This window comes from Sparus aurata, chromosome 7, assembly GCF_900880675.1.
Source record: "Sparus aurata chromosome 7, fSpaAur1.1, whole genome shotgun sequence".
NCBI lineage: Eukaryota > Metazoa > Chordata > Actinopteri > Spariformes > Sparidae > Sparus > Sparus aurata.
This window is the reverse complement of record NC_044193.1, coordinates 11,947,556-11,962,994: the sequence shown is the minus strand read 5'-3', so window position 1 is coordinate 11,962,994 and position 15,439 is coordinate 11,947,556. Positions and strand designations below refer to the sequence as shown.

The 15,439-nt window shown below is 41.8% G+C and overlaps 1 protein-coding gene across 2 annotated transcripts in view; it reads left to right on the top strand.

Annotated features, from left to right (window-relative positions):
* The window catches only part of LOC115585174 (cadherin-4-like), a 244,167-nt gene that overhangs the window by 109,067 nt on the left and 119,661 nt on the right, over window positions 1–15,439 (top strand). For both annotated transcript variants that reach the window (XM_030423358.1, XM_030423359.1), the window contains one exon: window positions 5,218–5,241. In XM_030423358.1, coding sequence (XP_030279218.1) covers window positions 5,218–5,241 — 24 coding nt within the window. The remainder of the gene's footprint in view (window positions 1–5,217; window positions 5,242–15,439) is intronic.

Genomic DNA, 15,439 nt, shown 5'->3' with positions numbered 1-15,439 from the left:
TGGTTCCTTCATTTATGATCTTTCTTCAGATCCAGAGCGTTGGTTAAACCCACTTTCAGTCAATGTCAAACAGTGGCATTAAAGGCCAGCCTTACTTAGAGCATTCACTAATTCAATCAGAGAAGCCTGCTTATCCGCTTCAGTTGAAATATCGTCAATATTGAGTTTGAATACACAGTTTTTATGTTATGATGTTTTTGTTTTTTTTACTGGTTTATCAGCTTTCTATGCACTGGACCAAAAACGTAGTCTTTGGGTAAATAGATGTCCTTTTAATGGGTAATGAATGTTATGAACCTCAACACGAATATTCTGTAACTATGTCTGATTAGCTATTAGGGCCTCTAAAATGATTTTGTCTGTGTTTGCCTCTTGACTTGTTTTTACCAGCTGTATAAGAGTAATGCATTCTATTACTGTTATTCTTTCCCTCCATCTCACTCTTCCCATCTTTTATCTTGTGTGCTCTTTGGCAGTGAGAGGCTACACTTCCAAAAAGTACAGGAAACACTTTATTGATGTTTGTTTTGTAAGTTCTTCTTAAAAATATAGCTTTTGGTGTCCTCGGGCATGCTTTTGGGCAGTCCTAACTTTACTAGGCTTGCACATATATTGACATATGGCCTACTTTACATAATACTCAGACCCACAGGATTACTGCTGTGGGTGCTGGCACATCAAAACGCCACTTACATATCCACTGCAAATTAGTCTCTAAATCTATATAAGCCGCTCATAGCTGGGAAGATATCCAGTAATCAATGACAGAGGTTTTCTTTACCTCCCTAAACAGAAGAGTTATTTATGCGGGCACACCAATCATCATTGTGTCTCTACTCCAACCTAACATGTTCTAAAGATGGAAGAATCACTTTCTTTTAATTGTTTATTATCATTAAACTAGAGTGTTATATATTATCTATCCTTATCAAACAGTGTAGAGAGCATATTAACACATTTTCTTCATATTTCACCCCTACCCAGTATGTTTATATCAATGTGAACATAAAAAAGTGAGACTAAGTTCAGCACCCTGCTGTTTACTGTCTGTTTACACTGTGTGCATAAGGGCAATTCATTAACCCACAGTTTTGAGGCTGGCTACAGCAACCCACAGAAAAGATGCTGCCACCAATGGTTACATTGGTGGCAGCATCTTTTTCAATAAGAACATAATAAACAGGACATGGAGATGTAACATTAGTGAATTGAGCAGCGAGAAATTTCCTTTCATTTCCTCTCCTGCTTTTTACTCCCCTCTGCTCTCTGGTGGGGGCCTTTTAAATCTTGATGTTACAACAATACAGAGCTCAGTGACAATAATACAGAGCTCAGTGGTCGATGACTGTCAGTTCATCTATCAGCCCAACCCTATCACACAGTGTCAATATGTTGTAAAATTAAAGTACATGATTGCAGGAAATAACTCTGGCTGGCTTCCAGCTGGTTGTTGCCTATTAACCTAATCTGGCTTACTAATGTCTGAAAAAATCATGTAAAAATCCTCTGAGACAGACCTTTCTGTTAAAGAACAAGGCTGTTAAGAAATATTTTTTTTTGTCTATCCAGATTGTATCCATGGTATGTATGTATGTAAGGTATGGAAGACAGAACAGAGAACAACAGTCCACAGTCACGCTAAAGTAAATTGTCTGCTCAATGACTTTATAATATTATTTATGTATTTATAATATATTGTTTGGAGAGCGGGATGATGAATCACCATTTCTGGATTATGTGCTGGAAAGCTGCATCACCAGCATACACAGTGACACCAAAGTTGTTACCATAGCTACTCATGCAGATAGGTTGTCTGGACACAGAAATTTGATCTGATCACTTACAAATAACAGTGCAGACACTGCGTCTTTCACATCTGATTTGAAAAGCTAATGTGATTTTCCTGCAGTCTGAACATAGCCTAAGTTTTGTGTTAAGTTGTGTTGACTCTTTGATCTACCCTTTGCAAGCTCTTTTCCAGAATGTTTCAAGTACTAATTGGCATGTACTGTATACTGAATGTACTGTGTTTGACATAAAATATGTCAGACTGATACTTAACACGGGTTAAAAGTTTCTATAGCTGCGGTTTTTGGCAGATCTCTTAGCATGCACCAAAAGCCCTTCTCTAGGTGCATGTAAATCATGAGATGTGCTAGAAAAAATGAAATGCCTGTCTTAGTCGCTCATATTTGTAAGACTTGTGGTTTTAGCTTTCATTATAAAATCTTGTTATCCCCAACTAGATTTACAGATCATGCAGGTTTTGCAATAGCATTACATAATAGTTTAGATTTAATTTAAAGGGATATTCCAGTGTAAGTTTAATCCATGGTCTAAATCACCTTGAAACTGTGTTAGACTCCCTCTCAAGAGATCAAATTAGCAGACCGCTAATTTACAGAGTTTTATCAGTTTGCAGTAAATGGATCCAAATATAAACCGCCACCAAAAAGCCACAAATAATGCTCAGAATAGCACCAAACTTCAGCAACAGTACAAATAGGGTCTCAGCACATAGTCTGGGGCATCAAACCTCCGCTAGCTAAGCTGGATTTCTATTGGGAAGCTAAAAACAGATTTCAACTCTCCTCCATCAGCTTCCGGGTCGGGGAAGTCCCGACGCGACGATTACCGAGTGTGGTTAGAAATGCTTTTCCCTGTCCGCTCTCCATAATAACTGTTATAAACTGGCAGGTAAGACACATATGAACTTTGATTGCTTTTCCATGGAGTCATAATCATACATTTTCATCCATGAGCCGCAGAACTCTACTGCACTTGGTAATCGACTCGTCGGGACTTCCCGTCAACAGGAAGCTGCTGCAGAAGAGTGGTAAATTTTGTCAGCTTCCCAATAGAAATCCAGCTAAGCTAGCGGAGGTTAGATGCCCTGGACTGTGTGCTGAGACCCTATTTGTACTGTTGCTGAAGTTTGGTGCTGTTCTGAGCATTATTTGTGGCTTTTTGGTGGCGGTTTATATTTGGATCCATTTACTGCAGTGTATTGTTGTCATGTGGCCGTTTCTGAGGTTGATAAAACTCGTAAATTAGCGAACCTAAATATCCCTTTAAGTGAAATCTAAACTATTATGTAATGCTATTGCAAGACCTGCACGATCTGTAAATGTAGTTGGGGATTACAAGATTTTATAGTGAAAGCTAAAACATGGAACGATGTGTAAGTTCACAGATTCTCTGGCACATTCTGATAAACATTTGGAATTTGGATATGGTTGACTCTCAACTAATAAGCTATAGATGCTGTGTACTGTTGAATGGAAATGTTCCACACAGAGATAATGTTAGTTTTGATGAAGAAAGTGACTGAAAGACATTTACATTTACATTTAGGGCATTTAACAGACGCTTTTGTCCAAAGCAACTTACAATAATTACACTTGTCGCAAAAGAGAAACCTCGACATATCACCGTTGGTGGAGTAAAACAAATATAGAAACAATTGTCAAGCCCTCATCCGAGGATCATAACTGCTATTTATTTATAGATTCTTTAAGTGCACAAGTGCTATGATTGAAGTACTAATGATACAAACATACAAGGGCATTTTTTTTTCAACAGAAATACTCTTAAAGGCCTGTACTTTGTTCAACACCGGGTGAAAACCAATTTATGTGATGCTCCTTATCCATCCAAGATGTTGAAAATCAATTGATTTTAAATGTTAGAAAATTAGGTCTGTTAGTCACCACAAACAAACAAAAAAAGATAGTTGTCATCTATCTCCCTTTCTCTCTCTCTTAAAAATATTTTGTAATCTTTGCCAAATTGATGAAGTACTTGTATGTTGACATACTGTAGTCTCTTTTTTTACAAAACCAACGACAAAACGAGCAGGATGTGGGCCAGTGATTGTGACATGTCGGTAATATTTTTTCATCTATGCGGCTGCCCCGAAGGTTTTAACAGTGGTGAGAGTTTTTAAGCCCTTTGGGGTGAGAAGGAAATGGACCAAGGATTTTCTTTTAGTGATAAGGCCGACTGCGCTAGGCTGTGAGAGTGCTTCACTAACTAATTATTTGAAGCCTCCTCTCAGATTAGGCTAGACATGCAGAGCTTATGGACAGTCGCATAGCAGACAATCAGACCATGTAATAACCAGAGGGCCAATATTTGCTCAAATCCACTGTAACACCTCACAAAACAAAAGTGTGTAAAGCCCTAATGCTCAGTCCAATCCCACGCCACACTGCCTTGATAAACACCGACGCCACCCCCACAATGGGCACCATCTTTACTCTGGCAATTAGGCAGAGCTTTGGATTATCAGTTCCTCAGCCTAGCACACCACAAATCCACCCGGATTCAATTATTCCCCTCCCATGTCTGTGGCCATTTGGGTTTTTTGGGCACATGGCCAGTAGAGAAATGTTCTATAGGATTTCATCTGCTGCAAGTACAAAGTTATGAAAAAGAGTGTCTCTGCAAGTTTGACAAGTCTATTAAATAAAAATGAAACCTTGGGAGCTCACAAACATTGTCCTGGTAAATATTTTATGAGAACAATAAGCTAAATTTACTGTATTTTTCTCCCTCACACATTCCACACTTGTCTTTTTCTTTTTTGTAAATGTTCTGTGCTGGATGAAAAACATATTGCAGCACATCTTTTCCTCCAAGTAGCCCGTGTTTTGATGCATGCCTTGTGGGCCAGGAGCGTCTCTTGTGGCCTCTGAGTAAGAACCTAAAATGTTTTCTGAAAGGATCTGATTGGCTCTGTCTTGCTGCACCTCACAGGCATTATTTTTACTTATTAGAAAAGCTCACTCAGAGTAAATTGTGTTGGAGATCAAGGGTTTCCAGGGGTCTCGAGACTCTCATCCTTCTACTTGTGGTCCCTCTTCGGTGTGCACTCAGATTTCTTACCCCACCTGGCTCTCCTGCAGAGTGGAACAAAGCTGCTGTGTATTACTCAGCACCCCCAATGTACTTCCCTATGTGTGTTTGCATATCTAGGCACAGCTAAGCATGCGTACATATGGTGAAGTGGAGATCCTCCACAGGTCTGAGATGAGAGACCCCCCTGGTTGTTTACAATCCCGCCCCACCCGATCTGTTTATCCTCATGGGTGGCTCGTTCCCCTCCCAGCAAATCACTGCCATGGCTGTCATCGCCTGCATTTTATGTGTCTAGTATACAGCAGTCTGTCAGCTCCTAACACATTCCTCTGTGTGTCTTCTCTCTTTTATCTACAGATACCACTGTGTCATCACAAAAAGGTAAGACGGCATTCGATCAGTCACCTGTTGATCCCCATACGTTTTTCAGAAGGGTGGCGTGTGTGCGTGTGTTGCCCTGTGTGTGTATTTGTGTGGTGCTCTGAATTTTTGTTAATGAGATGAAAAACATTTCATGGTGTTGTTGATGTTGATTTGAAATTGAGTCATCTAGTGTTTCTGTTACAGAACAATCTGTTTGATTACAAAGTCAATCACTTACACCCACTGACACCTAGACTAAATTATCCTGCTCGCCCGCAATGATAGACAGCCCACAGTCTGTGTTTATGCATCGCTTTCTGTAAGTCTCATCTTAAGACTAATCACTGTTCGGTTTAGCCTCCTTCACACTTTCATGTGTATGTTAATGTGAGGTTGTGGGGAGGTGATTGTTTTGCAAAGTGGATCTTCAGGGAGAGCTAGGAGATGTAGGAGGGGGACATGTTTGTAGGAATGTACCTGTAGGCTGTTTTGATTTTGTAAGATGATGGGGCCACACAGTCAAACAGTATAAACAGCTCTGGGGTTTTGTTCTGAGCGGCAGCCTGCAGGTGTATGCACCACGCAGTCCCAGGCCCTCTGCTCCTCGTAGTGGAGGTACAGTAATGGCAGAGGGTGTGTCGCGCTCTGTGATTGCGATGCTGGAGCAGACAATCAGTCAGGAGGACTCCCTGCTGTTTTTGTTGAAACTTTCTTTGACTCCCTGCTGCGCCTATAAGAACTTATGTGTTGTTTTGTACAAGCTCTTACCAGAGCGGAGCAGAACGCAGGTGAAAATATTGTCATTGTCACCTGGGTCTGATATAATGTGCACAACATGTATATGAAAAAGCTTTACAGCAGGAGTGTGTCTCTGAGAACATGGTAACATCTTTCACCATACAGAGAGCTTCAGATCCATTGAAGCTGCTTGTTGATATAGTGCAAGCAGCATTGATAGATTCCATCTGTGTGACAGGTTACACTTTGTGTGCCCTCACCCACACACACAAACACACCGTTGTGAGGCCTGTGAATGTGATGACTATGTGGTGTACGGTGTTGTCAGATGGGCCTATAAAGGTAAGTGATGTGGGTTGCCTGGGCCTCACTCTCTGATGAATGTTGAAGGGGAGCAGAGACTGCTGGGGCGTACATCATCCCTGCACAGCCGCATATACATTACTGAATGAGAGGGAGATAAGTAAGGCCACGTAACCCTGACAGTGAATTAATGCTCACTTTTGTTAGCTTGCGTGTGTCCATGTATGCATTTGTCTTTCTTTTCCTGGCCATGCAATATGACCAGTTCAAATCTGTTTAGTCAATAGCATCAACAAAAACATCCCCTGTCTTTTGGCTGTGCACATTGAGAGAATGTAGAGAAAAATAGTCTACTGTATTCATTTATACGCTTTGAGTTATGGCCAGCTATGCAGCAGTGACAGTGCCATCGGTACTAGAGAGTCATGGGGCCTTGAGGCAAAGATAGTGTACATAAACCACATGTGTGCATGTTCAAGTGTTTGTGTGTGCTATGTGTGTGCCTGTACATCAAAAATGGAGAAAGATGGCAACGTTTGCTCTCCACAGTCTCAATTATAATAATATTCAACGTGAGAGATGCAGGTCTTACATCTGTTACAGTGCATCTATACACGTGTTAGATTGAAGGGCAGCAGATAGCATTTAAGTCCAGGGCTGTGGTTGAATAACCTTTACTGTTGTTCCTCACCAATATCAAGATTAATACAGGACATCATTATAACTTGACCTTATTCTTTAGTTCCCTACTTGTGTGGAACATCCCCACTATGTGCCACCCTACAATGACATCCTTTATCCAACACCTCTCCACCCTCTTACTCTCCTCCTCCCTCTCCTCTGCCAAATGAAGTGTATTTATGGCACCTGTGCTGGAAAAACAGTCTCTGGGAGACGTCCCTCTAATTTCATTTTCAAAATGCCAGCAATAAATTTATCAAATGGGCTGAATCGAATCGGAGTCACACGCAGTGCCATCCGTCATGGGCTGTCCCTCAGGGGCCTGTGGGCGTACTTAAGCCAGCCAAAAACCGCTGCTGGCAGGAGAAAAAGACTGAGTGTTGAGCGGGGAGGGGGCTCCTGGTAGGAGGGAAACCAGATGAATGTCCTGGAAAAATATACTGAGAACAAAGATGTGTGTGCATATCTTTATGTGCTTAGATGCGTATGCACCAGCATTAATTAGCTTGTGCATGAGTATTGGTGCATATGTGTGCACAGAGGTCAATGCTAACTCTTCATCACACAGGAGCCTCACGGAATCCCAGTTAAGCACTTTGACTGTCAATGTGCTAGCACAGTAATTTATTAATTGCAACACAAGTTAATTGATTGTTTTGCTGGTTTTTGCATTTGTAAATCCCTCTCAGTTCAAACACCACTTTGAACTTCATCCCCTCCGGTGCCTCTGAAAACTGCAGGTTCACACGATCTGTACACTCTCATTTCTCACTTCCTCATCCTCTGCACATGACTTTGGCACCTTTGCCACTCTCTAAATGCCTTTGTCCCTGCTTTCCATTTGTTTCACCCCTCTTTCCCTCTGCCTATCTTTCCTTCTCACAGCATTTATCACTGTGCAGGTTAAGCCAGGCGTGAGTGAGGGTAAAGCAGCTTAGTACTAACAGGGCTAATGAAGTCAGGCCCCGTATTCCTCTGACGGGGATCAGTGGCGCTACTCTGTGAAGCCTGTCAGCGTTTAATGATTAGATGAAACATTCAGACACCCGCGACGAGAAGACAGGCACACTGATATGTGGTAATACCCAACCGTGGTGTCTCTCATGCAGATCCGCAAATATTTATGCATGTGCACGTACTCACTAAGCAGACACACACACATGTGCATGCACGCATACACTCCCACTCCTCCCACTTTGCGAAGGTGTTGATTTATGACTCAAACATGGCATCAAGGGTATACACAGTAAAGTGATTGGAAGAAAAACGAATGACAGAGGGATTCAGAGATGGCAATCTGGCTATTGATTCCTGCTATGTGCAGGAAGGTGGAGAAAAAAAGTGAGCTGCATGAAAGAGATTTACCCCTCGCCTTGATGAGCAGATTGTAAACAACTCCACATGCTCTATTCAAGATGCACACTGTGATCCATGATTTTTCACTTCTTCTAAATTCTGCTAAGAAAGCATGATGGATGAAAAATCAAAAGGTCAACATCTTAAAATCCTTTGAACATTTCAACATTCTTGTCTGACTCTTTCTAAATTCTATTAGATTAAGTTATTCTGCTCTCTGCACATGCATGGCATTTTAATGTGTGCTTGTGCTGGGTCACGTTTCGTTGGTATGTCAGTAAGTGTGTCAGTGTCAAAGTGGGGGGTGTTTGTCTCTGTGTTTAAATGCTAAAATGGAGGATTGGAGTGACAGAGGCAATGTTTGGGTCAACAAGCTGCCTCTTTGTCAGAGTGAAAGGGTGCCTATGAAGGCTAGGCACTTTTTGCCCCATTAGCCACACATGCTAATTTACCTGTCAGCTTACATCTAGGCAACTACACTCTTCATAACTTCTCTTTCTGTTTCTTTTTCTCCAGCATCACTAAATCTCCAGATCTGTGCCTTATTAAATTTTTTTCAATCTCTTCCTGCCACTGCTAAATTGGAAACATATTCAATCCTCACACCAGTAATTTCTCCCTCAAGTGAACATATCTCTTTAGCTCCATGTTGAGGAATCTTAAGACACAGGATTTAAATGAAATATATGTGCATTTCTTGCCACTGTGTGGCCGCTGCTCCCAGGCTCTCATGTTTCTCTTGGTTATAAAAGCCCACTTAAAATACTTGTGGGAACTGCTTGGAAGTAAAATTGTACAAGGAAAAACTTACTTAACATCCATGAAGTTGAAATACAGCAAAGCTACCATGAAGAGAAATAACATTTTAGCTAGTTGTTCACATGTTTCTTTTACCTACGTTATCAGCAAAACGTCCACTCTGGATTTAACAAATTATGTCCCATATATGATGTAATGAGTTGAGTTATATACAAATGTGTGTGCATCTTTGAACTGAAGAATGTTATCCTATGCCTGAGACTGCTGAGAATTCTTAGATCTACAGTTTACATTCAACTTGTCCTCCCTCTTCTCGTGATGTTTTGGTAACTTTAATAATTGACAAAGGATACTTCTGAAAGAAAAGGCTGACAAAAAACACTTCTCAGTGAGAATTAAGAATATTTTGAAGCTAAAAACTGAAAATTTGCATGCAACAACTAGAACACTGGCTTATTTTGGCCACCGAAATGAGCACATCATTATTTAACACAGCATTTGAATGTTCTCAAAATTGTTAAGTGATAATCACAATGCAGTAATCCTCATGTGATATCCTCCGCTATTAACAACCTCGTAAATCCAGCTCCAAAAAGCGCTTCTGACACCGTAGCCACATCAGAGTGTGATGAGTCTGCACTGTTGTTCAGAGAAACCATTATAGAACTGAAATTAACTACTAGCTAGGGTGTAAATCATGATGTGTGAGAGACTTTGTTTTTGCTCATGAAAAAACTAATGCAGTTACAACCTCATCATGCTTTTTTGATGCTGTGGAGGTGGCTGAGGTGGAGGCGAAGTTGCAGTCATTACTTGCAATCCAACATTGCAAAACCAAACTCCTAACCTCTCAAGTTCTTCTCTCATCCAATTTAGCTGTCTTCTTTTTTTAACTCACCATTATGGAATTATAGTGAGAAAAAAATCTCAAAACAGCTCACAGTAGCACCCACACACTCCACTTAAGCAGCAAATCGTTGCAGAACATTGTAGTTTAGGATAAAATGTAATTCACACGTTACCCACACTTTTTATAAGTTTTACTGCAGGTGTAATCAAATTATTTTTCAACTTTGTTAAGCATAATTCCACATCCTTGCAGTGTGTCATGACATAATATACTATTTCAACTCGTATTGGTAGTTGCTCTGTTATTTGTTGAAGTGTTTGCAAGGGTATAAGTAAAATATAATAATGATATTCACACTTGAATTAGTGGTTGTAGCCTTATTTCAGGTAATGTAAAATTTTACAACGATAATCATGTTGAAGTTGTTGTACATTGTGAGAGTGTATAGTAGCTATTGCTCTTCAGTCAGACACATTTTCAGTTTCCTATGTTGATATTATACCAAGCAAGGACTTGAGTAAAGTATTAAGTAAAGTTTTAGAGGGAATGCAGGTTTGTTCATATTAAAAGAATGGAGCAGCTGTGTAAGTTTGTCATTATTAATTCATCACTTCATTTGTTTCAAACGGTGGTATTTATGAAAAGGGTGGGATCAGCTCTTTTGACTTGATGAAAGATAATGGCTTTAACCTTCACGACTTTGGTAAATATACTTTATGTCGAGGCAGAATCATACTAATTCATTATCTGGAAAACAATTGTTTTTTAATTGTGTCAGAAACCTTTTTTAAAAAGTAGAATTAATAGAAATATTTTTTTATACTTAAATTATTGTTTAATTTATTTGTTTTCCAACTTAATTGGATGACAGTAAATTAACAAGTAGACAAAACAAACAAAATAATTAAAATAGATTGTATTTTCTGTGGTGTAATGTTAGGTGACTACATTCATGTTCTTGTGATGACTTAATGATAATGTCTGCTGAAGTAATTATAATTATTTTCAGACATCTGCTTTCATTGCAGTGCAAATCTGAAGAACTCTGTTGATTACATAGCTTTTATATGGTGATGCAGGTGGTGCTTTGTTTCACTTTGATTTCTATGATTCACCAACTGTCTGCACTTAATGTAATATTTAGAATAAATTGTCATTAATGTGTTGTTATAGAAAGGCACACAAATATGTGTTTTCACTAAGTTGCCCTGTGTTTACAATGACAGCCATTTTAGAATCCTGGTTGTAGTTTTCAACAATGTTCTGTACGCAGGAGAATCCAACAGTTTGGCTTTTGACAAACTGTGTACTTCTTATTCCTAGCACTTATTCAATATATAGTTCACTTTATGATTTATTTTGTATTGGTACTATATGAAGGGCCATGCAATTTTGTACCGCCAGTCCATTCTTGGTCTGAGGAATGAAGCATTGACTATACAAAAGAGAGTGAACAAAGCCACCGTGACGCCACCCTTTGGTTGAAGTTTCGCCTTCATGTACTTTTTTCCCATCTGAATTGTGTGAGGACTCTTCTCTTCTCTGCATGTGATTGCCTCTGATCCTGACATTTTTAACCATCTCCCCAGAGCCCTTGAGTAGAGAGAGTCGTGACAACGGAAGTTTTAACGGATAGTTCCAGGAATTTCTAAGCGGACAATTTATATCTATGAATACAGAGAGACAGAAGTACGATGTTTGGGAGTTCAGAATGAATACAGGATTTAATTAATGATTGATTTGTAGTACTGGGTAATATTTGTAGCATTTGCAGCTAACTTCAAAATACCCCATGAAAGATAGAGGTGTGAGATGAAAGACCCTGGCCAGAGGAAGCCCGGGGCCCACGTTCAAAGCCATGCACGGCATTGGCTCTGGATCCAAACTCCTGGATAGGGGCTGGACACTATTCTTCTTTGGAGTTGCCAAAGGTGTGAGGCGCCGGGCAGGTGTGGGGATACTGGAGTTTACCCCAGTGGACAAGAGGGTCGCCTCCCTACGCCTAAGGGCTAGGGGGAAAACTCTGACTGTTGTCTGTGCATATGCACCGAACAGCAGTTCAGAGTATGCGGCCTTCTTGGAGGTCCTGGCTGGGGCCCTGCATGGGGCTCCAGTGGGGGACACCGTGGTCTTACTGGGAGACTTCAACGCGCTTGTCTAGCATCCCTGTGGAGGCTGGGGATATCGAACCTGAATGGACGATGTTCAAAGCTTCCATTGTTGAAGGTGCAGCTGTGTCCTGTGGCCATAGGGTCTTAGGTGCCTCAAAGGGCGGCAACCCTCGGACACCGTGGTGGACACTGGTGGTCAGGGAAGCCACCCGACTGAAGAAGGAGTCCTTTAGGGACAAGTTGTCAGGGGGAGGCCTGAGGCAGGTTCGGTGCACCAACGGGCCCGAAGGGCAGCAGCCGCAGCTGTGGCAGAGGCAAAGCAGCGGGTGTGGGAGGAGTTCGGCGAAGCCATGGCGAAGGACTTTGGGGTGGCGCCAAAGCGCTTTTGGAAAACTGTCTGCCACCTCAGGAGGGGGAAACGGGGAACCATCCAAGCTGTGTACAGCAAGGATGGGACCTTGTTGACTACAACTGAGGAGGTCATAGGGCGGTGGAAGGAGTACTTTGGTGACCTCCTGAATCCCACTCAGCCACCCTCTGTAATGGAGACAGAGCTGGAGGATGATGGGGTATCATTGCCGATTTCCCTGGGTGAAGTCATTGTGGTAGTCAAACAACTCCACAGTGGCAAAGCCTCAGGGATCGATGAGATACCACCAGAAATGCTGAAGGCTCTGGGTGTTGAGGGGCTGTCTTGGTCTTGTCTGGTCATGTCTTTTCAACATTGCGTGGGGGTTGGGGTCGCCGCCAAAGGAGTGGCAAACAGGTGTCCCTCTCGTCCCTCTCTTTAAGAAGGGAGACCAGAGGGTGTGTGCCAATTATAGAGGTATTACACTACTCAGCCTGCCTGGGAAAGTCTACTCCAAGGTGCTGGAAAGGAGGGTCCGGCTGATTGTCGAACGTCAGATTGAAGAGGAACAATGCGGATTCTGTCCAGGTCATGGAACAACGGACCAGCTATTTACTCTGGCAGGGATCCTGGAGGGGGCCTTGGAGTACAATCTCCCAGTCCACATGTGTTTTGTGGATCTGGAGAAGGCGTATTACCGGGTCCCCCGGGATGTTCTGTGGGAGGTGCTGCGGGAGTATGGGGTGAGGGAGTACCTTCTCAGGGCCATCAAATCCCTATATTCTCAAAGCGAGAGCTGCGTGCGTGTACTCGGAAGTAAGTCGGACTTGTTCCAAGTGGGTGTTGGCCTCCGCCAGGGCTTTGCCTTGTCCCCAATCCTGTTTGTGATATACATGGACAGGATTTTGAGGCGCAGTCATGGTGTGGAGGGGTTACAGGTTGGTGACGCATCACTGCTTTTTGCAGATGATGTGGCCTTGATGGCACCATCGGCTGTAGATCTACAACACTCACTTGATCAGTTCGCAGCTGAGTGTGAAGCGGCAGGGATGAGGATCAGCACCTCTAAATCTGAGGCCATGGTTCTCAGTAGGAAACCAGTGGATTGCCTACTCCAGGTGGGGAATGAGTCCTTGCCCTAAGTGAAGGAGTTCAAGTACCTTTTCTAAGTACCCTTAGAGATAGAGTGAGAAGCTCAGCCATCCGTGAGGGACTCGAAGTAGAGCCGCTGCTCCTCTGCGTGGAAAGGAGCCAGTTGAGGTGGTTCGGGTATCTGATGAGGATGCCACCAGGGCGCCTTCCTAGGGAGGTGTTCCTGGCACGTCCAACTGGGAGGAGACCTAAGGGTAGACCCAGGACCAGGTGGAGGGATTATATCTCTTCTCTGGCCTGGGAGTGCCTGGGGATTCCCCAGTCAGGGTTAGCCGATGTGGCTGGGGAACTATTAAGAGGTACTTCAATCTGCCTTTACTTAAAAAAAATGCGGTGTCGATCGCAAGGTAGCCATACCCTGAAAGATGCATTGTTTTGATTTAACTCAAGTGTAGGAACACAAGCTGTTGTCTCTGCATCATAAAGTGGTCTCATTTCGGCCATGATTACCTTTAACCCAAATCGACTCCTTTTTCCAGCATATGGGACTGAAAGCCCCCATATCCTGGCCTGGCAAATCCTCTCCTCTCCACAAAGTGAGAGAGTGTTGTTTATCTTGCTATAAACAGATCACCAGGGATCTTCTTTGTAATTTACAACGACAAAGCACATCTGGTCTGTTCCTCTTCCTCCAAAGAAGATGAACCCCTGTTCCTCAGGTCAAACAAGGTCAAGCCCGATAGAGTTTTCTTTGGTCACACCAAAAGGAAGGAGGACTGGTTTCTAACATAGATGTGGTGAAGATGTTTTACGAATCTATGTTTCTCTGCCTCTGGAACATTCTCCAGTGGGGGAAGGCTTAATGGGAAACCTAATCTGTGTGTTCTTCTCCTCACATGTCCAACTGTTATTTACGACCGTTGTTGTTCCTGGGTCTGACATACCATTCCCCCTTTCAGTCTTCTGTTCTCACCCAAAAGTCCTAAATAACAAATAAACTACATCTTAATTTCTTAAATTTAACGGATCCCGAAATAGAGTAAGAACGTCATTCAACAGATCTTTCTTATGTTCTTGTGAAGCCTAAATGAAGTTTATTACTCAATAAGTTTGAGGTCAACAGAAACCCCCTCCCCTTTGTCGAGGGAGGAGAGATTTGAAGATCATTATTCCTTGTGTAATACTTTTATTATTTACCAGTTAAATGTCTGATATGTTTTGTTAAAGATAGAACTACAAGGAATATGTATAAGTCCTTGGTTCTACTGTGTGTTGTATACTTTATTGTCATATGTTGTATACTTAAGTGCTTCATGTCTTAATCAGGTTATAATTCTTTTGAATGACAAATGATCATTATCATGTTGCATCTTTTCACGAAGACAAAAATTCGACTTTTAAGATGGTGAAGTTTTGGGAAGGTTAAAACACGATTTCAAAATGTTAAATACAATAGTATAGTTAGATTAACTTTTGGAAGCCTCAACTCAGATCACAGGAGGGGTGACACTGTCAGCCAGCCCCTGCTGCAGGTCATAAAAACAGACACTCTCCCCTTCTCTCACTCTCTTTTTCTCCGGACACGCTCTCCCCCTGTCCTCTTCTCCCCCTGCTTCTTCTTCTTTTCTTCTCTTCTCTTCTTTGTTTTTCATTTTTATTTGTATTTTTAAAGTAATCTTTACTTTTATTTTTGCAACAAGCTCTAAGAAAGCGAATTGAATCCCTACTTTAAGTATTTACTTTTATTCAAGTTTTTAATAGAACAAATTCTTTTCTTTTTGATTTTATACTGTTAAAGTATCACCGCCTGATCCAGAAGAAGTTGAATTAATTTCAGAATCAGAACTTGAGTACCACTATTTGAAACCATCAAGAAAAGTCTTTTTCAAGACTGTGATCATCTGATGAAGAACGTTGCAAGCCTTGCAAAGAGTCCAACGAAAGAGACTTTGTGTGCTCCAAGCCGAGACCGACTCT